The sequence below is a fragment of the Coregonus lavaretus genome (genome assembly GCF_964263955.1).
Source record: "Coregonus lavaretus genome assembly, chromosome: 29".
Taxonomy (NCBI): Eukaryota; Metazoa; Chordata; class Actinopteri; order Salmoniformes; family Salmonidae; genus Coregonus; species Coregonus lavaretus.
In genome coordinates, this window is record NC_140016.1 from 32,940,721 (window position 1) to 32,964,591 (window position 23,871).

Sequence of the window (23,871 nt, forward strand, 5' to 3'; positions counted from 1 at the left end):
AATACAACCTGCACATCCGAACCTTCCAGGTGCAATAAAAGAGCTTGTTTTCGTGCTACATCTTTGACTCCTGAAGCAGTGATGAACAGTTGGAAACTATTAATCAATTTTGCCCATCGCAAACCAACACTGGCTGGGTCGGAATACACATCAAGTGGCAGAAGAGAAGGTAAGCTCAGTGCCATTGTTCTTAGTTTATTTTGCTAGCTAGTGCACTTGTTTGCTAGTTAGCTCTGTTAGCTGAACGGCTAGGCTAGGTTTTCGTGAAAGTCCCTTTACAAATTCACTTTTCCTGCACTCACGCAGCTTATTGAATGGAAAAGGTTTATTTTTTGATTTCCATATCCTCGTCGCCAATATATTGACTTGAATCAGAATCATGGGAATCATTGACCTGTACTTTATTCCTGGTCCCAAACCCAACCAACTGCATACCCAAGAATAGCCTACATCTGTGCATCACGTGCCTCATCGTGCCCTGGTTGTATTGCACCATTAATACACTACACTTCCTAACTTAGTTGCCTGAGAGAAAGGAAACTTCTCAGGGATTTCACCATGATGTCAATGGTGACTTTAAAACAGTTACACAGTGGCTTTGATAGGTGAAAACTGAGGATGGATTAACAACATTGCAGGTACTCCACAATACTACTCTAAATGACAGAATTAAAATAAGGAAGCCTGTACATAATACAAATATTCCAAAACATGCATCCTGTTTGCAATAAGGCACTAAAGTAAAACTGCAAAAAATGTGGCAAAGAAATGTACTTTATGTCATGAATACAGTGTTATGTTTGGGGCAAATCCAACACAACACATCAATAAGTACCACTCTTCATACACTACATGACAAAAGTATGTGAACACCTGCTTGTCGAACATCTCATTCCAAAATCATGGGCATTAATATGGAGTTGTTCCCTCCTTTGCTGCTATAACAGCCTCCACTCTTCTAGGAAGGCTTTCCACTAGATGTTGGAACATTTCTGCAGGGACTTGCTTCCATTCAGCCACAAGAGCATTAGTGAGGTCGGGCACTGATGTTGGGCGAGTAGGCCTGGCTAGCATCCCAAAGGTGTTCGATGAGGTTGAGGTCAGGGCTCTGTGCAGGCCAGTCAAGTTCTTCCACACCGATCTCAACAAACCATTTATATACGGACCTCGCTTTGTGCATGGGGGCATTGTCATGCTGAAACAGGAAAGTATATAATTGTATGCTGTAGCGTTAAGATTTCCCTTCACTGGAAGTAAGGGGCCTAGCCTGAACCATGAAAAACTGCCCCAGACCATTATTCCTCTTCCACAAAACTTTATAGTTGGCACTATGCATTCGGGCAGGTAGCGTTCTCCTGGCATCCGCCAAACCCAGATTCGTCCGTCAGACTGCCAGATGGTGAAGCGTGATTCACCACTCCAGAGAATGTGTTTCCACTGCTCCAGAGTCCAATGGTGGCAGGCTTTACACCACTCCAGCCGACACTCTGCATTGCACATGGTGATCTTAGGCTTGTGTGTGGCTGCTTGGCCATGGAAACCCATTTCATGAAGCTCCCGACGAACAGTTATTGTGCTGACGTTGCTTCCAGAGGCAGTTTGGAACTCGGTAGTGAGTGTTACGACCGAGGTCAGACGAGTTTTACGCACTACATGCTTCAGCACTCAGCGGTCTTGTTCTGTGAGCTTGTGTGGCCTACCACTTCGCGGCTGAGATGTTGTTGAACCTAGACGTTTCCACATCACAATAACAGCACTTACAGTTGACCGGGGCAGCTCTAGCATGGCAGAAATTTGACGAACTGACTTGTTGGAAAGCTGGCATCGTATGACAGTGCCACGTTGAAAGTCACTGAACTCTTCAGTAAGGCCATTGTACAGCCAATGTTTGTCTATGGAGATTGCATGGCTGTGTGCACGATTTTATACACCTGTCAGCAACGCGTGTGGCTGAAATAGCCAAATCCACAAATTTCAAGGGGTGTCCACATATTTTTGTATATATAGTGTATCATTCTTAATATATCTTGAGTAAATTCATCCGGTGGATATACAGTGGGGAGAACAAGTATTTGATACACTGCCGATTTTGCAGGTTTTCCTACTTACAAAGCATGTAGAGGTCTGTAATTTTTATCATAAATACACTTCAACTGTGAGAGACGGAATCTAAAACAAAAATCCAGAAAATCACATTGTATCATTTTTAAGTAATTAATTTGCATTTTATTGCATGACATAAGTATTTGATACATCAGAAAAGCAGAACTTAATATTTGGTACAGAAACCTTTGTTTGCAATTACAGAGATCATACGTTTCCTGTAGGTCTTGACCAGGTTTGCACACACTGCAGCAGGGATTTTGGCCTACTCCTCCATACAGACCTTCTCCAGATCCTTCAGGTTTCGGGGCTGTCGCTGGGCAATACGGACTTTCAGCTCCCTCCAAAGATTTTCTATTGGGTTCAGGTCTGGAGACTGGATAGGCCACTCCAGGACCTTGAGATGCTTCTTACGGAGCCACTCCTTAGTTGCCCTGGCTGTGTGTTTCGGGTCGTTGTCATGCTGGAAGACCCAGCCACGACCCATCTTCAATGCTCTTACTGAGGGAAGGAGGTTGTTGGCCAAGATCTCGCGATACATGGTCCCATCCATCCTCCCCTCAATACGGTGCAGTCGTCCTGTCCCCTTTGCAGAAAAGCATCCCCAAAGAATGATGTTTCCACCTCCATGCTTCACGGTTGGGATGGTGTTCTTGGGGTTGTACTCATCCTTCTTCTTCCTCCAAACACGGCGAGTGGAGTTTAGTCCAAAAAGCTCTATTTTTGTCTCATCAGACCACATGACCTTCTCCCATTCCTCCTCTGGATCATCCAGATGGTCATTGGTAAACTTCAGACGGGCCTGGACATGCGCTGGCTTGAGCAGGGGGACCTTGCGTGCGCTGCAGGACTTTAATCCATGACGGCGTAGTGTGTTACTAATGGTTTTCTTTGAGACTGTGGTCCCAGCTCTCTTCAGGTCATTGACCAGGTCCTGCCGTGTAGTTCTGGGCTGATCCCTCACCTTCCTCATGATCATTGATGCCCCACGAGGTGAGATCTTGCATGGAGCCCCAGACCGAGGGAGATTGACCGTCATCTTGAACTTCTTACATTTTCTAATAATTGCGCCAACAGTTGTTGCCTTCTCACCAAGCTGCTTGCCTATTGTCCTGTAGCCCATCCCAGCCTTGTGCAGGTCTACAATTTCATCCCTGATGTCCTTACACAGCTCTCTGGTCTTGGCCATTGTGGAGAGGTTGGAGTCTGTTTGATTGAGTGTGTGGACAGGTGTCTTTTATACAGGTAACGTGTTCAAACAGGGGCAGTTAATACAGGTAATGAGTGGAGAACAGGAGGGCTTCTTAAAGAAAAACTAACAGGTCTGTGAGAGCCGGAATTCTTACTGGTTGGTAGGTGATCAAATACTTATGTCATGCAATAAAATGCAAATGAATTACTTAAAAATCATACAATGTGATTTTCTGGATTTTTGTTTTAGATTCCGTCTCTCACTGCCCCTAAAAAGCAACTAATACCTTTGAAAGTGGCCTATTTGGCATCGTTATGAGCATCGATATGAGTCCGAAACATTTATTATACTGTCAGTAAGTGTAAATATTATAATTTTGGTCATAAAGTCAATCTCTTCTAAAACAGAGTTTGGAACCTCAGTGAGTCACAACGAGTAAATTAAGGTTGGGTTTGGATTACAATTATTTCAACAAATCATGCCCCTTTTTGCCAAGCTCCACTTGCAAATCACCCTCGGCCCACTTTGCTTCCCTTCATTGAATGGTGCTCCGTTGTTTCATCGCCCCCAAATGCGTTCAAAGGATCATGTGCCCTATACGGATTGACTAAACCTCCACAGCCAAAGTTCTATGGTTTGCATGCCCTGCTGAAGGGTCCTTGTATGCGGTCGGAATAGGTGGTTGGAGTTTGTCAGTCCCCAAGTCTGCACCAATAACGCTAGCTTGGTGTGCAACAACCGGTGGTGGTGAGTATAACCAGAGATACTGGAATATACCTCTCTGGTATAGCTTAGCTAACGACGTTAGATAACGTTATTGCTGGTTATGTAGGTAGCTACAGTGGGGGAAAAAAGTATTTAGTCAGCCACCAATTGTGCAAGTTCTCCCACTTAAAAAGATGAGAGAGGCCTGTAATTTTCATCATAGGTACACGTCAACTATGACAGACAAATTGAGAGAAAAAAATCCAGAAAATCACATTGTAGGATTTTTTATGAATTTATTTGCAAATTATGGTGGAAAATAAGTATTTGGTCACCTACAAACAAGCAAGATTTCTGGCTCTCACAGACCTGTAACTTCTTCTTTAAGAGGCTCCTCTGTCCTCCACTCGTTACCTATATTAATGGCACCTGTTTGAACTTGTTATCAGTATAAAAGACACCTGTCCACAACCTCAAACAGTCACACTCCAAACTCCACTATGGCCAAGACCAAAGAGCTGTCAAAGGACACCAGAAACAAAATTGTAGACCTGCATCAGGCTGGGAAGACTGAATCTGCAATAGGTAAGCAGCATGGTTTGAAGAAATCAACTGTGGGAGCAATTATTAGGAAATGGAAGACATACAAGACCACTGATAATCTCCCTCGATCTGGGGCTCCACGCAAGATCTCACCCCGTGGGGTCAAAATGATCACAAGAACGGTGAGCAAAAATCCCAGAACCACACGGGGGGACCTAGTGAATTACCTGCAGAGAGCTGGGACCAAAATAACAAAGCCTACCATCAGTAACACACTACGCCGCCAGGGACTCAAATCCTGCAGTGCCAGACGTGTCCCCCTGCTTAAGCCAGTACATGTCCAGGCCCATCTGAAGTTTGCTAGAGTGCATTTGGATGATCCAGAAGAGGATTGGGAGAATGTCATATGGTCAGATGAAACCAAAATAAAACTCAACTCGTCGTGTTTGGAGGACAAAGAATGCTGAGTTGCATCCAAAGAACACCATACCTACTGTGAAGCATGGGGGTAGAAACATCATGCTTTGGGGCTGTTTTTCTGCAAAGGGACCAGGAAGACTGATCCGTGTAAAGGATAGAATGAATGGGGCCATGTATCGTGAGATTTTGAGTGAAAACCTCCTTCCATCAGCTAGGGCATTGAAGATGAAACGTGGCTGGGTCTTTCAGCATGACAATGATCTCAAACACACCGCCCGGGCAACGAAGGACTGGCTTCGTAAGAAGCATTTCAAGGTCCTGGAGTGGCCTAGCCAGTCTCCAGATCTCAACCCATAGAAAGTATTTGGAGGGAGTTGAAAGTCCGTGTTGCCCAGCGACAGCCCCAAAACATCACTGCTCTAGAGGAGATCTGCATGGAGGAATGGGCCAAAATACCAGCAACAGTGTGTGAAAACCTTGGGAAGACTTACAGAAAACGTTTGACCTGTGTCATTGCCAACAAAGGGTATATAACAAAGTATTGAGAAACTTTTGTTATTGACCAAATACTTAATTTTCCACCATAATTTGCAAATAAATTCATAAAAAATCCTACAATGTGATTTTCTGGATTTTTTTCCCTCATTTTGTCTGTCATAGTTGACGTGTACCTATGATGAAAATTACAGGCCTCTCTCATCTTTTTAAGTGGGAGAACTTGCACAATTGGTGGCTGACTAAATACTTTTTTTTCCCTACTGTAATTACCACAGGTGGCCACCTATGTCTTCCGTCTGTCTTCCGTAAACAAGCGATGTCACATGGAGATATGGCCGTGTGTGGAACACTAACCCTATCAAGGTGTGTAGTAATTTAACCTTTACTTTTTATTTCTCGCTGATAAGAAAGATACGTTCCTTATGTTTCCAAATGCCACACCTGTCAGGTGGATGGATTATCTTGGCAAAGGAGTAATGCTCACTAACAGGGATTTGTGCACAACAATTTAGAGAAATACGCTTTTTTTGCATATGGAAAATGTATGGGAAGTTTTATTTCAGCTCATGAAACATGGGACCAACACTTTACATGGTGCGTTTATAGTTTTGTTCAGTGTAATTAATGGCATTTTTTTGTAGGGGTTGATGCATTTTTCATTAGGGTTGTTTGAGCAATAGGACTTTAAAGTTTCCAAAAGGAAGACTCCCATTATATATTTACAGAAAACCATTCAGGTTTCTTTTGTGACTTTTGCTACTGCTTTCTAAAAACGGATCTAAACAAAGTCGCACTGTTCTGCTGCCTTTAACACAGTCCAGTGCAGTGCAAGCAACATCAAAGTGAATGGCATATGCCCGTACACTAAATGTCCTTTCGTAGGATAGCTGGAGACAAACTCATTATTATTCGTTGGGTGATTGGTTGAGCCTTATTGGGGGTGTGACCTCCAAGCCCTTACCAAAACACAACACAATGGTGGACAATTTCAGTAGTAACCACCAACTTCAATGACAGCTATCTTAAAATTAAAAGACATATCTAATATTCCCGGACGCCAATAACATTGTCGCCGAGGAGGGTTTGTTAGCTAACTACAGGGTTTGAGTCACCTCAGCCGTTTTCTTATAAAACAGCTCAGCTAGCAACAATAGCTAGCTAGCTAATGTTAGCTAGACTGCGACTAGACTTGGCAGCTCATGGGCACATAGACATGTCACATAGGCTTCAGGAGCCAGCTGGTTAGATATGATTCCACCATTGGAAACAACAACAAAATATGTTCAACCCATAGCTAGTTTATCCAGTGACCACAGCATTTAGAATGATAGCTACTGACCATAGCCGCGGGACGTAGGGGTGCTGAGGGTGCTGCAACACCCCCTGAAAAATCTGAATAAAAAAACTAATAATAATAAAGAATTCACAAATTCACAAAAGTAGAGCACTGGGCCTTTACTAGTTCTGTATTAGTGGACCGATATAGCCTTCTGTAGCATGGGCAAACATTTTTATTCCCGTAGCTGCAGCTCTCGCTGTCCGACAGGTGATATTATTCCGCTCATAGCCTTCTAGGCCCTGTAGCATATGTGGGCACGTGTGATAAACTAACAAAAATACACATGAATCAATTTAATGCCACAAAATTATGCAAATTAACTTATAGACCAATAAGCATGACTGGTCAAATGTATTTTCGGCTGCTAACCAATTAACGGTTAGCATTAACATTCCTAATACAAACCTTTAAAACCACAACAAATTAAAGATACACCATGCAGAAATTGCTCTGCCATTTTCTGATTGCTAAAATTCTAATAGTTCACCTAATTTTACTTTATGAGACAAAACAAGCAGGTATAGTGTAGAGAATCATTGTACCATCTAAACCGCTGTGAAATATATTTTCCATAACAAAATATATTGTATTTTCAGGTGTTTGAAGCGGGTGTACAAAACCGAAAGTAAAAGATGCAAAAACAAAACTTGCGAACGGGAAGCATAGAAATAGCGCACATAGACCATATCTACCGCTTCTTAGACTTGCTTTCAATTAGAATGACATATCTATAACACACATTTCTGTGTGAATTTGGTCGGGTCGCCCAAAAAGTTACATATTGCAGCTTTAAGAGACAGAAATACAGTAGCATGTGGTGTCTCCCATAAACTGGGTCTGGTCTACTTAGTTCATTGACTTTTATAACTGCATTTGGAGGCCTATGTTGACCCCATGCATTTGACTGTAGCTCAAGAGGTCCCAAGTTTGAATCCTGGTGCCCCCTTTAAATCAACAGTTTGAGATAGAGAGTGTCCTTAATAGGTGCTTTTTCTCTCCAGCTAAAATGTTATTTATTAAACCATATGTCTCTCCATTCAATATATTAATAAGACGGTGTATAGCTCAGTGGTAGAGCATTTGGCTGAGGTTCTTGAGATGCCAGGTTCAAGTCCCTGTGTCCTCTTTAAATCAAACAGTTTAAACTCATAAGTTCTGGAAAGGGATGAGACCAGCCATGTTTCTCTTATATAATATCAGCTCTCTGATGTTCTTGCCTTTGTGTATAGTTTAGAGAAACGCTTACATATCATTTCTGTCCATATATTTCAAATATATGTAGGGTCTCTTACAAAAACAAATGGCTGCTAGCGAGAGGTTAAAGTTCACAGAGCCTGTCATAGGGCATGTTCCTCTGCCCAGCCGTTGCTGACGCATGTCAGATTTTTCCACGCCTGGAAAGGTATTTTAAGTATCAGCTAATGTTATTGCAATCTGTCAGTCGATGACACAGTTCATGACATGGCACACAATCATTGGTTGATGCATGCAACGTCTGAGCATTGGAAAGCAACCATAGTTTCTGCTGAGGCAGCATGATGGCTGTGACCCAGAGCTGTGGGTGCAAAGCATCGTGGCACATAAGATGAGATCAATTAAGACGTCCTCAAGCAGTAAGCATATTCGATGATGCTCTCTGTCCAAATAGATTGGGGAAAGTCTGACTTTGTCAGATATAATGATTTGAAAAGGTATTGGAGTATGTTCGGTTGAGCTAATGAGTTGGATCAGTATATGCTTGGGGAATGATTGGATCATCTTTAAACAGATATGTACATAAATATAAAAATATCGTTACAGAGAGACAGGAACATTTCTTAGTGATGTATGTGTTTATATAGGCATAAATCTCGTCATTTATTTTGGGTGTCTTCTGTTGTCTAACTGTTCATATTGAGATCGTCTCCTCAACAATATAAATTATAATTTACCCATTTTGTTAAACATTTCAACATTTCTAAATATTCATGTTATTTGTTAGGCAAAAACAAGACCTCAACCATATTTGAGTTTATTAGATATAGAAAATGTTAAGATCATGGGCTTCTTTGAAATGTTTTGCAGCATTCCAGCAGATGGCGCTGTGGGCTTCCAATTTCAACCCAAATGTTGAAATATAGAAATGTGTTGGATATTTTCCACTGCTACAGTATTGGTGCATTTCCAATCAACCCAAAATACATATTGTGTAGGAAATAGGGTTGTGTAGTATATTGGAGCATTTGTTAAAATGACACATGTGAAATATGTAAACAGATTGTGGCATATGTCACATTTTTATTGTCGATATTCCGGAAGCAACATTCGAAAATGCTGGGATTTGTGAGCGTCTGAAAATGTGTATCTGTTTATAATATTGTTTATATAATTTTTATTACCAGGTCATCTTCAGACTTTTGAAGGAGATGAAGTTGGGTAATATTGTAGCAGTACTTCCTCTTTAAAAGGCTGTAACTGCAGCACCTCCCCTTTCATTCAGAGGATGATGTCATCCGGGAGTCACTCAGTGTTTTTTCCCTCCTGCTCCATCGCTCTCTCCTCGCGTGTTTGCTCTCTCCATTAGTGAGGTGACAGGATACTTCTCTGTCTCTCCATCTTTTCTCTCTCTCTTCCACCTCAGCTTCCTCTAACAGCAGGGATGTAGTCCTCTGCCTCTTTCAAACTTCAGCACCTGCCATGCTGTGAACTCCTTGGTGACCTCTATTCATTCTATTGAGACCTTTTTCGTCTCTCGCTCCTCACTGAGATTTTTTGCTCCACTTGTTTGAGAGGATCTAAGAGGACCTTATTGGGTTTGGAAGGTGTTTGATTTCTCTCTATACCCTGGTGGAACAACAGGACCATGTCCATGAAGGAGACCATTCTGCCCATCAGCGAGGTGTCTGGCCCGGCCCAGGCGCCCTACCCGGAGGTGGTGGAGCTCAACGTGGGCGGCCAGGTGTACGTCACCAAGCGCTCCACCCTGGTCAGCGTGCCCGACACCACCCTGCACGCCATGTTCACCCGGTGCCCGCCACGGGAGCTGCCAAGGGACAGCCGCGGGCGCTTCTTCATCGACCGCGATGGCTTCCTGTTCCGCTACGTGCTGGACTTCCTGCGAGACCGCCAGCTGGTGCTGCCCGACCACTTCCCTGAACGTGAGCGCCTGCAGCGGGAAGCCGAGCACTTCCAGCTGGGTGAGCTGCTGCGCCTCCTGGGGCCCCGGGTGGGTTCCAAGCAGGGCTCCATGAATGATGAAGGCTGCCACAGCGACATAGAGGAGAGCTCACAAAGCAGTGAGTACCCCACAGGTCGTACCTTGACTTCCTCGGACAAGAGGTCAGGGTTCATTACCATCGGCTACAGGGGATCCTACACCACAGTGCGGGACAACCAAGCCGATGCCAAGTTCCGACGCGTGGCCAGGATCATGGTGTGCGGACGCATCGCCCTGGCCAAAGAGGTGTTTGGGGAAACGCTGAACGAGAGCCGTGACCCAGACCGGCCGCCGGAGAAGTACACGTCACGGTTTTACCTCAAGTTCACGTACTTGGAGCAGGCATTTGACCGGCTTTCTGAGGCGGGCTTTACAATGGTGGCGTGTAACTCCACGGGAACAGCCACTTTTGTCAACCAGTACAGGGATGACAAAATCTGGAGCAGCTATACAGAGTACATCTTTTTCAGTAAGTGCAAGATGACTTCTCACCCATTCACTAACATACATATTGGAAAGGTGGGTCCAACATGTTTTGTCAGGTTTTAGTATTGTGTCAAATTTCGCTTCACAAGTGAAATGATTGAATGGATTATTTTGACTTGGATTGTACAGGCTATTAAAGGTAAAGAATACCTTTTTCTCTGTGTGGTTCCAAATACTCATTACCAGCTTCTTCACTTTCCTTTAGAATATCCTCCCTGTTCCTCTCATCAGTTTTTGACATTTTCCAAATCACAATACATGGGTAAAAGTGAGAGAATAGATTAGAGAGAAAGGCGTGTATGAGAGTAACATATAGGGCTCTATTTTAACAAACCTAATGCAATGGTAAGTCTTAGCACTGGCAGTAGGCTATAAGTTCGGGGGTATGTCAGAAATATCTTTGCTATTTTCACAACCAGAATTATGGGCGCAGTAGCTGACGGTGGCGTGAAAGGCCTGGGTTTTGATGAATAGGCTTGACACCTCACTTGTCAATTAGAACATGCACCACGGCTAAATATGTGGTTGCTTCAAGTTGTCTATTTACGGTCTTTTATATATTGCATTGTCATCAAATCCAATACGAATGTTAGTCTGTTATAGCCTAGTTCGTTGAATTGGCTGCCCCATATTTGCTAAATATATTGAACATATTTGCAGTCCCATTGTTCTAATTGCATTGCTTCAATATGGAAATACATTAATTAACATAGGCTATAGCATTCACACTGATATAGAGGCTAGGCCAGAGGAGGCTGGTGGGAGGAGCTATAGGAGGACGGGCTCATTGTAAAGGCTGGAATGGAATAAATGGAATGGTATGAAACACATCAAACATATGGAAGCCACGTTTGACTCTGTTATATTAACCATTAAATCCATTCCAGCCATTACAATGAGCCTGTCCTCCTATAGCTCCCACCAGCCTTATCTGGGCTAGGCATACTGTAAATTGCAGTTTGGACATGCCAAACATAGTCACTAAGCAAGATTAAATTCACTAGAGTATTGATAAGGCTTAAAAAGACAGTGTATGATTCTAATCCAATTTTAGGGGAAAACGAAACAACTTGTTTTAAATAGGCTGTCTGAATACAGTTACAGGCATCATAATTGCTCCCCGTAGGGGCATATAATACAGACAAGGCAACTGAGACTATGGAGGGTTTTATGCACATCCAAACTTTTCACAGGAGCTGGACAAAGATGCAATATAAAGAGAAAGGGGGAATGTCCACTCATCGTTATACTGCTCACAAATCTAATCTTTTATAAACATCATGGAACCATCCTATAGGTCATATTTGGACTTCTCCAGAAATAGCAGACGAAATTGCATTGCATTCGAGCCATGTATGTTCTCAACATAAACCCATTGACGGTGAATCTTTCTAATAAGTTTGTTTTTTAATCAAATGAAAAGAAAAACAATCAATCCGTTTTTTAAAACAACAACAATATTTCTAAATAGGATCGGGTCAGAAGCATGATATCATAAATCGCATCTCTCGTTCTATGAGCATAAGGCAATGTGTGAACACGTAGGCCTAAAGGCTCTTTAGCAGAAGGCATGGATGTTTGTCCTATACATTGAAGATTGAAGTTTATTAAATAGTATACAGTAACCCTACAATAGGCCTAGTTATAACAAACATATAGCCAATCTAGATTCTTGTATTTTTTTCAATATGGAAATAGTCGTCTACACACATTGCATTCGTATTTCGAAAGTGTATGTTCAAGCCACGGACAATTGGACATTGCCCAAACGTTGTAATAAGATTAGCCTACCATTAGCCTACCATCCCGTGATTTGACAGGTCCAATAGGCTAGATGAAAGTGGAAGATGCAATTTTTTTACTAAATGACAAAGGAAAAGCAATAAGAAGTCTATTGTATTAACTTGATGTTCCAAAAACAGACTTCCTACAGTCACTAACACCTTTCATTCAATAGGCATCACACATAGGCATAATAAGTCCAAAGTTTTCACAGAAGCTGCATGGAGAAAAATAATGTCCAATATAAATAAAATAAAATGGGAATATCTGTTGACTGTTTTGCTGCTCCTGATATTTTAATAAAACATTGGTTATAGGCTACTGATTAGGCTACTGTGTGCCTCCGCTGGCAAAATCGATGCCATAACCAATCACATTACTGCTAAGACCAGCTTTTGGTGAGTCTTAAATATCACCAGCAGTGCTGCTTGAAATTGGAAAATGTGTATTTTTAAGGACACACCTCAAATATTTCCACCCCTCCCACCTCAGCGCAAGCCAACCCAAATAGCAGAGCGCTGGCTTTTGCAAGTCGAAATTTGCCAAAGAGCGTGGGTTTGACATTAGTGCCACATTAACACCAGCCGAAAACAGAGCCCCTAGTTCCATTGGAAGGAATGATTGAAGGATCGAAAACTGCCTGAGGGCCTTAAATAGATGGGGTTTTGGTGGGGTGAATCTAGGGATGAGGTGTGTCTGGGGAATATGGTCGGGCAAATCTAAACAGATTGGAGCAGTCTAATCAATACAAATAAATAATGAGAAAGAGGGGAGTGTGTGTGCATGGTAAGCCTTTGTGGATGTACATTACCAGTCAAAAGTTTGGACACACCTACTCATTCATGGGTTTTTCTTTATTTTTACTATTTTCTACATTGTACAATAATAGTGAAGACATCAAAAGGATGAAATAACACACATGGAATCATGTAGTAACCAAAAAAGTGATAAACAAATCAAAATACATTTTATATTTGAGATTCTTCAAATAGCCACCCTTTGCCTTGATGACAGCTTTGCACACTCTTGGCATTCTCTCAACCAGCTTCACCTGGAATGCTTTTCCAACAGTCTTGAAGGAGTCCCCAAATAAGTTGAGCAGTTGTTGGCTGCTTTACCTTCACTCTGCCATCCGACTCATCTCAATTGGGTTGAGGTCGGGGGATTGTTGAAGCCAGGTCATCTGATGCAGCACTCCATCACTCTCCTTCTTGGTAAAATAGCCCTTACACAGCCTGGAGGTGTGTTGGGTCATTGTCCTGTTGAAAAACAAATGATAGTCCCACTAAGCCCAAACCAGATGGGATGGCATATCACTGCAGAATGCTGTGGTAGCCATGTTGTTTAAGTGTGCCTTGAATTCTAAATAAATCACAGATAGTGTCACCAGCAAAGCACTCCCACACCATAATACCTCCTCCTTCATGCTTTATGGTGAGATCAATCCGTTCACCCACACCGCATCTCACAAAGACACGGCGGTTTGAACCAAAAATCTCCAATTTGGACTCCAGACCAAAGGACAAATTTCCACCGGTCTAATGTCCATTGTTCGTGTTTCTTGGCCCAAGCAGGTCTCTTCGTCTTATTGGTGTGCTTTAGTAGTGGTTTCTTTGCAGCAATTCCACCATGAAGGCCTGATTCACATAGTCCCCTCTAAACAGTTGATGTTGAAATGTGTCTGTTACTTGAACTCTGTGAAGCATTTATTTGGGCTGCAATTTCTGAGGCAGGTAACTCTAATGAACTTATCCTCTGCAGCAGAGGTAACTCTGGGTCTTCCATTCCTGTGGCGGTCCTCATGAGAGCCAGTTTCATCTGAGCGCTTGATGGTTTTTGTGACTGCACTTGAAGAAACTTCCAAAGTTCTTGAAATGTTCCATATTGACTGACCTTCATGTCTTAAAGTAATGATGGACTGTCGTTTCTCTTTGCTTATTTGAGCTGTTCTTGCCATAATATGGACTTGGTCTATCTTCTGTATACCCCACCTACCTTGTCACAACACAACTGATTGGCTCAAACGCATTAAGAAGGAAAGAAATTCCACAAATGAACTTTCAAGAAGGCACACCTGTTAATTGAAATGCATTCCAGGTGACTACCTCATGAAGCTGGTTGAGAGAATGCCAAGAGTGTGCAAAGCTGTCATCAAGGAAAAGGGTGGCTATTTGAAGAATCTCAAATATAAAATATATTTTGATTTGTTTAACACTTTTCTGGTTACTACATGATTCCACATGTGTTATTTCATAGTTTTGATGTCTTCAGTATTATTCTACAATGTAAAAAATTCTATAAATACAGTAAAGTGCTTGAATGAGTAGGTGTGTCCAAACTTTCGACTGGTAGTGTAGGCTATGTGTGCTTGTGTATCTTTGTAGATGTGTGTCAGCATGTGTGTTTGTATGCCTGCAAGTTCTTCAGGGGACTGAAAGGTGTTAATGAAGAAGAAATGCCCATTCCATTTGATGACCGTCTACGGTTCCAGACATTTTGCTCCCTTACTTGTTTCCAGACCCCTGTCTCACCTCCCCCGGTCACGCATCCCTGCTGCTAACGAAGAACTCGGGGCTGGGTCCCATTGGATGTGAAGGCTTTGACGGAAAGGGGAGGCTTGACGGGGGGAGAGCAGGCACACAGGAGCAGGGGGCAGCGGGGTCGACAGGGCCTGTCGGCCAGCTTTAGCGTGATGTGTTGCTGCCTAGCGGGAGCTGGCTGCCTCGTTATCTCATCTCTTGTCAGGTTGAAGAACGTGTCCGAGTGGCCTGGGAAGGAGGAAGACGATATATTGTTGCTTGTCAGTGGCAACTATTGTTTTTTTGTGAGGTGTGATTAGCAGCCATTGCTTTTTGAGAAAAGTAAGTGTGTATATATATATATATATATATACAGTGGGGGAAAAAAGTATTTAGTCAGCCACCAATTGTGCAAGTTCTCCCACTTAAAAAGATGAGAGAGGCCTGTAATTTTCATCATAGGTACACGTCAACTATGACAGACAAACTGAGAGAAAAAAATCCAGAAAATCACATTGTAGGATTGTTTATGAATTTATTTGCAAATTATGGTGGAAAATAAGTATTTGGTCACCTACAAACAAGCAAGATATCTGGCTCTCACAGACCTGTAACTTCTTCTTTAAGAGGCTCCTCTGTCCTCCACTCGTTACCTATATTAATGGCATCTGTTTGAACTTGTTATCAGTATAAAAGACACCTGTCCACAACCTCAAACAGTCACACTCCAAACTCCACTATGGCCAAGACCAAAGAGCTGTCAAAGGACACCAGAAACAAAATTGTAGACCTCCACCAGGCTGGGAAGACTGAATCTGCAATAGGTAATCAGCTTGGTTTGAAGAAATCAACTGTGGGAGCAATTATTAGGAAATGGAAGACATACAAGACCACTGATAATCTCCCTCGATCTGGGGCTCCATGCAAGATCTCACAAATGATCACAAGAACGGTGAGCAAAAATCCCAGAACCACACGGGGGGACCTAGTGAATGACCTGCAGAGAGCTGGGACCAAAGTAACAAAGCCTACCATCAGTAACACACTACGCCGCCAGGGACTCAAATCCTGCAGTGCCAGACGTGTCCCCCTGCTTAAGCCAGTACATGTCCAGGCCCGTCTGAAGTTTGCTAGAGTGCATTTGGATGATCCAGAAGAGGATTGGGAGAATGTCATATGGTCAGATGAAACCAAAATAGAACTTTTTGGTAAAAACTCAACTCGTCGTGTTTGGAGGACAAAGAATGTTGAGTTGCATTCAAAGAACACATTTTAGTCATTTAGCAGATGCTCTTATCCAGAGCGACTTACAGTTAGTGAATACATATATATATATATATTTTTTTTTTATACTGGCCCCCCGTGGGAATCGAACCCACAACCCTGGCGTTGCAAACGCCATGCTCTATCAACTGAGCTACATCCCTGCCAGCCATTCCCTCCCCTACCCTGGACGACGCTGGGCCAATTGTGCGCCGCCCAACACCATACCTACTGTGAAGCATGTGGGTGGAAACATCATGCTTTAGGGCTGTTTTTCTGCAAAGGGACCAGGACGACTGATCCGTGTAAAGGAAAGAATGAATGGGGCCATGTATCGTGAGATTTTGAGTGAAAACCTCCTTCCATCAGCAAGGGCATTGAAGATGAAACGTGGCTGGGTCTTTCAGCATGACAATGATCCCAAACACACCGCCCGGGCAACGAAGGAGTGGCTTCGTAAGAAGCATTTCAAGGTCCTGGAGTGGCCTAGCCAGTCTCCAGATCTCAACACCATAGAAAATCTTTGGAGGGAGTTGAAAGTCTGTGACAGCCCCAAAACATCACTGCTCTAGAGGAGATCTGCATGGAGGAATGGGCCAAAATACCAGCAACAGTGTGTGGAAACCTTGTGAAGACTTACAGAAAACGTTTGACCTGTGTCATTGCCAACAAAGGGTATATAACAAAGTATTGAGAAACTTTTGTTATTGACCAAATACTTATTTTCCACCATAATTTGCAAATAAATTCATAAAAAATCCTACAATGTGATTTTCTGTAAAAAAAAATCTCATATTGTCTGTCATAGTTGACGTGTACCTATGATGAAAATTACAGCCCTCTCTCATCTTTTTAAGTGGGAGAACTTGCACAATTGGTGGCTGACTAAATACTTTTTTCCCCCAATGTGTATGTGTATATATATATATATATATATGTATATATGTCATCAACCATAAGACTACCAACATTGAAAGTGCAAGCTCTGCTACTGCAAGGAGATTGAATGTTGTCCATTGCTGTATAATATGAGCACTAATAAATGTGATGTGGCCTACGATAAGCATTCCGATGTCGGCGCCGTTCATTGTTGGGAATAGTGGTGTGAAGTTGGGATCCATAACGTTCCGAAAAATCCCTACCCGAAAAACAATGTTTATTTTTTATTTTTTCACCCACAAAATTAAAATCACAGTGCAGTTATCAAAAAAATATATTATTTTCCATGTTAGGCCTATAGCCTAACTAGATGGTAGGCTATAAAGGCCTGGGGAAACTTGTAAATGTAATTAAACCAGAGAGGCATGCATTTGCGAGGCATGCAAGTCAAGACATTGCGAGATACAGATTACCAAGACATTTCTTCTGCCTGCGCCCTCCTCTCTCTCCCTCGAGCTGGCTCGCCTGCTCTTGCTCTTTGCTAATGATGCTAGTGTGTGTTCAGTCTTCGGTCTGTTGTGTGTAGAATATCCTAGCCTATTCATTGATGATATGCCCTGCTTTGCTGAAGTTGCAAGACATTGCAAGCCAAAAAATTGCAAGATACAGCATTCCATTGCGAGATACAGCTTTTGATAGGCGCAGTGCACTGCTCTGACTGTCTGCCTGAGGCTGACCTGCCTATACTGTGCCCCTCCCCTCTCTCTCCATCCCTTGCTAGCTCGCTATGAAATATGCAAGTGTTTGTGTTCTCAGAAGTATGGCAACTAATCAATCTCCTCCATGAAAAAATATTGAATCTTATAAGTCGATTCCAAGAGAAATCGAATCTTGACACTCAGAAATGGGAGTTGACTCCGGGAGTCTACGAATCAATTATTTTGGAGTTGACTCTCCACCACTACTTCATCTTCCTTAAGTTTGGAAAACCCTTTAGTTTATTGTAATGTAGAAATATTATATGATTACTGAAGGCAAATACTGTTGTTCATTTGCAAATTATTTTTTATTTTTTTTACACATGTTAGCTAGCTAGCATGCCCAATGAAATGTGACACTTCCCCTTGTGAGTGTTGCAGCTGACTTGGCTCACTCAAGATAACATGCTACGGATCAATTAAATATGTCTGGTTTAGACACAAAAGATTAGCTAGCTAGCTAGTAATGCAGTACTATAAAGCTGTAATTTACAATCAACAATGTAGTTATGAACACAAGTGGTCAGATTTTCATTTTGTGAAAAAGTAATGAAGCTAACGTTTTGTCTATTCATAATGAGGTTCACACTTTTATCGCCTATGTATTTTGCTTGCATTGATAGTGGTTATTACCTTGCCAAAATGTACAGTACCAGTCAAAAGTTTGGACACACCTACTCATTCAAGGGTTTTTATTTATTAATATAATAGTTAAATGCCAAGTGTGCAAAGCTGTCATCAAGGCAAAGGGTGGCTACTTTGAAGAATCTCAAATATAAAATATATTTTGATTTGTTGAACACTTCTTTGGTTAGTACATGATTCCATATGTGTTATTTCATAGTTTTGATGTCTTCACTATTATTGTACAATGTAGAAAATAGTAAAAATAAAGAAAAACCCTGGAATGAGTAGGTGTGTCCAAACTTTTGACTGGTACTGTATATATTAACACTATTGCAGTCATTTCAGCAGTTCAGATTTATTTTGATTTTCGGTAGCAAGCAATCAATATCATATAGCAAACTTGTTGAAAGCGAGAGGCAGCTTTGGTAATTTTTCGTCCTTTTTGAACCGCATCCCATTTCTTGCCACTCGCCTTCACTCCCCTCAAAGATGTAAAAGCATTGGATAGGTGTAGATTAAATGTATACCAATACAGTGCTTTTACATCTTTGAGGGTTGTGTGAACGAGTGCACAGGCAAGAAGGGATGTGAATTTAGCCTGACGGCTCAAACTAAATTCTTCCTCTACTCTGTCGTTCACCACATATTTTAGTCTGAGACTGCCGTCATTGAAGTTGTTTGTGGTGAGGAGAGGCACGGGGGGCATTGTACAAAACTAAGTAATCAGCGATTGAACCAATCAGAGTATCAAAGCCAATGACGAATTTACCCGTGTGTGTTCTAGCTCTGGCTCAACCCATCCGTTTTTGGACCAATCAGACGCCCCGAATTTGTTCGCATTCGGTGAAGGGTCGGGAGGTACTCAGATTCAGACTCACTGAGTATGGTTACATGCACACAATAATGTGATTATTGTGGATAGTCAGATTAATATAATAGTTCAATTAAAATGTTTACATGCTTTGCATGAAGAACGATTTCCCTAATAATCCTGTTTACATGGACACGTCTGAAATCAGGCTACCTGATGGCACTCAGATAAATGCAGCAAATCGGCAATCAAAATAAACATTCTACCACAGCCAGCATGTTATTTTTGGGAAGCATATTTGATTCTGAATTCGGACATACAGTGAGGGAAAAAAGTATTTGATCCCCTGCTGATTTTGTACGTTTGCCCACTGACAAAGACATGATCAGTCTATAATTTTAATGGTAGGTTTATTTGAACAGTGAGAGACAGAATAACAAACAAAAAATTCAGAAAAATGCATGTCAAAAATGTTATGAATTGATTTGCATTTTAATGAGGGAAATAAGTATTTGACCCCTCTGCAAAACATGACTTAGTACTTGGTGGCAAAACCCTTGTTGGCAATCACAGAGGTCAGACGTTTCTTGTAGTTGGCCACCAGGTTTGCACACATCTCAGGAGGGATTTTGTCCCACTCCTCTTTGCAGATCTTCTCCGTCATTAAGGTTTCGAGGCTGACGTTTGGCAACTCGAACCTTCAGCTCCCTCCACAGATTTTCTATGGGATTAAGGTCTGGAGACTGGCAAGGCCACTCCAGGACCTTAATGTGCTTCTTCTTGAGCCACTCCTTTGTTGCCTTGGCCGTGTGTTTTGGGTCATTGTCATGCTGGAATACCCATCCACGACCCATTTTCAATGCCCTGGATGAGGGAAGGAGGTTTTCACCCAAGATTTGACGGTACATGGCCCCGTCCATCGTCCCTTTGATGCGGTGAAGTTGTCCTGTCCCCTTACCAGAAAAACACCTCCAAAGCATAATGTTTCCACCTCCATGTTTGACGGTGGGGATGGTGTTCTTGGGGTCATAGGCAGCATTCCTCCTCCTTCAAACACGGAGAGTTGAGTTGATGGCAAAGAGCTCGATTTTGGTCTCATCTGACCACAACACTTTCACCCAGTTCTCCTCTGAATCATTCAGATGTTCATTGGCAAACTTCAGACGGGCCTGTATATGTGCTTTCTTGAGCAGGGGGACCTTGCGGGCACTGCAGGATTTCAGTCCTTCACGGCGTAGTGTGTTACCAATTGTTTTCTTGGTGACTATGGTCCCGGCTGCCTTGAGATAATTGACAAGATCCTCCCGTGTAGTTCTGGGCTGATTCCTCACTGTTCTCATGATCATTGCAATTCCACAAGGTGAGATCTTGCATGGAGCCCCAGGCCGAGGGAGATTGACAGTTATTTTGTGTTTCTTCCATTTGCGAATAATCGCACCAACTGTTGTCACCTTCTCACCAAGCTGCTTGGCGATGGTCTTGTAGCCCATTCCAGCCTTGTGTAGGTCTACAATCTTGTCCCTGACATCCTCGGAGAGCTCTTTGGTCTTGGCCATGGTGGAGAGTTTGGAATCTGATTGATTGTTTGCTTCTGTGGACAGGTGTCTTTTATACAGGTAACAAACTGAGATTAGGAGCACTCCCTTTAAGAGTGTGCTCCTAATCTCAGCTCGTTACCTGTATAAAAGACACCTAAGAGCCAGAAATCCTTCTGATTGAGAGGGGGTCAAATACTTATTGCCCTCATTAAAATGCAAATCAATTTATAACATTTTTGACATGCGTTTTTCTGGATTTTTTTGTTGTTATTCTGTCTCTCACTGTTCAAATAAAACTACCATTAAAATGATTGACTGATCATGTCTTTGTCAGTGGGCAAATGTACAAAATCAGCAGGGGATCAAATACTTTTTTCCCTCACTGTAGAAAGTTTGTATTTGAAAACGACTTCTAAAAGGCATACATTCAGTTGTTCCGAACTCACTTCACTTGCACTAATGAGGGAGGCTCACTCAGCTGGTGCTAGCACATGTGCAGATCAAATACGACGCTGGAATGCCGATTAAGGTCTTTACATGTCCTAATAATTCGAAAGATTGCTCAGAAAATCAGGTGTTTTAATCGGTGTATGCTTACTTCGATTGACCTTACTTCGATTATGAGTAAGGTGTTAAAATGAGTACATTTACATGCACAGTAATAATTTGATATTAAACTGATTATGGCAGAAGGCTGAGTATGGCATTAGTCATGTAAACACCTTACTCTGCTTATCTTAATCGGCATAAGGTCAAAATCGAAGTAAGCGTCGATGTCGATTAAAACACCTTGTTTTCTTGCAAAGCAGGTAAATGTTTTTAAATAACTATTATATTAACCTGACTATCCACAATAATCGCATTATTGTATGCATGTAACAGTGCTTGATGACTATTGCATTATCTGCCTATTGACATAATCAGTTTAATATCGAATTATTACTGTACATGTAAACGTACTTAATGAGGGAGTTATTTTACGCTGGCCTGGGTTGAACCGGGCAAAGGCCCTTCGCATCATCGCCGAAAGCGGACACTAATCTATGCCCGCTTGGTCATTTTGCCAACAAGGCAGCATGGTGCATCCACCAGAAACATACATCTCTTTTCCATGAAATAAATGTTTGCATTTTCGAACTAGTTTTCATTGGGAAGGCAGATAAAACGTTTTTATCAAAGGCAATCACTTTTGCATGGGAAAACACAGAATCCTACTCTTTACTACACATGCTTTAATTATGTCACTTTTGTTTTGAGCCGACTTCGCCGTCGGACTGAGCTGGGCACTTGGCTCACACCCAGGAGGCAGCCTGGTTCCAAATCAAATGCAATCAATTTTCAGCCAGTGCAAAACACGCCTACACGGACCCCCGGGTGAGATTAATCGAGCCCCCTCATTGCGGAGAAGAAACTTAACATTCGCGGGCATGGCGTAGCGTTTGGCCGGCGCAAGGAGTGTGGGTAGCCGGGCAAGTGCGAATTGGGATCGGGCCCCTGTCATCCTACAGCCTAGCACACAGCACATCAGTCATCAATCATCTTTGAAGTTGACAGCTGACTCCTCAGATAAATAACGATGTTTCTCGTTGTTTGATTTAGCTCATTAGTTCTCATTACTATGAGCAAAGTTGCCAGTATACTCTGAATTACTGGCAATCAATTATTATTTTATGAGTGGTCCCAACGATGGTCAACAAAGTGAGGAATCCATTCCAGTCACCTCATCATGGAGAGATGGAGAGATCATCTTCAACTAGGAGCAAGCAAGGTAAGCTCGCTAGCTAAGCTAACTAGTTAAGTACACAACTGCATTAGCTAGCCAGACTTTATAACTATCAGCACTACTTTGTGTTAGCCTAAATGTTTCACCGACTAGGCTATTTCACAAGCCATGGTATTTCTATCTCTCCTGTCTCCCACAAAACAAGCTAGCTAACAAGTGAATGTTAATTCATTGAGAGAGAGAGAAAGATGGATATTCATTAGAGACACACACGTGTGAAGAGGGAGAGAGACCCTTCTTTATGGATGTGTGTGTGTTTAAAATATTTGGGTCTCCATGACTATTACATTTCTTGTGGACCCAAATAAAATAGTCTGATAAAGCACTGAAGCATGTTTCCCCCCCCCCCTCAGGGTAAGATGGTGAAGGGAATGGGCAGACTCATGGATCTGGTGGCCAGTGCTGGATCCAAGGGGGGTCATCACCATGGAGCACTCAGCTAAGGTACTGTGTGTGTGTGTGTGTGTCACTGACAGTCTCTCCCTCTGACACACAAGCATAGAGAGAAAGACAGAGGACATTAATGATCACATTCAATTAGAGTTATCAGTAAACTGTTATGAATGATGACCTACAGTACCAGTCAAAAATTGGGACACCTATTCATTCCAGTGTTTTTCTTTATTTTGACTATATTCTACATTCTATAATAATAGTGAAGACATCAAAACTATGAATTAACACATATGGAATCATGTAGTAATCTAAAAAGTGTTAAACAAATCAAAATATATTTTATATTTCAGATTCTTCAAAGTAGCCACCCTTTGCCTTGATGACAGCTTTGCACACTCTTGGCATTCTCTCAACCCGCTTCACCTGGAATGCTTTTCTAACAGTCTTGAAGGAGTTCCCACATATGCTGAGCACTTGTTGGCTGCTTTTCCTTCACTCTGCGATCCAACTCATCCCAAACCATCTCAATTGGGTTGAGGTTGGGTGATTGTGGAGGCCAGGTCATCTGATGCAGCACTCCATCACTCTCCTTCTTGGTCAAATAGCCCTTACACAGCCTGGAGGTGTGTTGGGTCATTGTCCTGTTAATAATAATAATAATAATATGCCATTTAGCAGACGCTTTAATCCAAAGCGACTTACAGTCATGTGCGCATACATTTTTACCTATGGGTGGTCCCGGGGATTGAACCCACTACCCTGGCATTACAAGCGCCATGATCTACCAATTGAGCTACAGAGGACCACTGTTGAAAAACAAATGATAGTCCCAGTAAGTGCAAACCAGATGGGATGGCATATCACTGCAGAATGCTGTGGTAGCCATGCTGGTTAAGTGTGCCTTGAATTCTAAATAAATCACATACAGTGTCACCAGCAAAGCACCCCCACACCATCACACCTTCTCCTCCATGCTTCACGGTGGGAACCACATATCTGAGATCATCCGTTCACCTACTCTGCGTCTCACAAA

General features: G+C 42.3%; 1 protein-coding gene across 1 annotated transcript in view; it reads left to right on the forward strand.

Moving 5' to 3' along the window:
• Positions 1-9,642: 9,642 nt before the first annotated feature.
• Positions 9,643-23,871, forward strand: part of LOC311105185 (BTB/POZ domain-containing protein KCTD8-like) — a gene marked incomplete at both ends in the record, with an annotated part of 65,221 nt that continues 50,992 nt past the window's right edge. The window contains one exon of the mRNA XM_084147241.1: positions 9,643-10,465. Within this exon, the coding sequence (XP_084003367.1) occupies positions 9,643-10,465 (823 nt within the window). The remainder of the gene's footprint in view (positions 10,466-23,871) is intronic.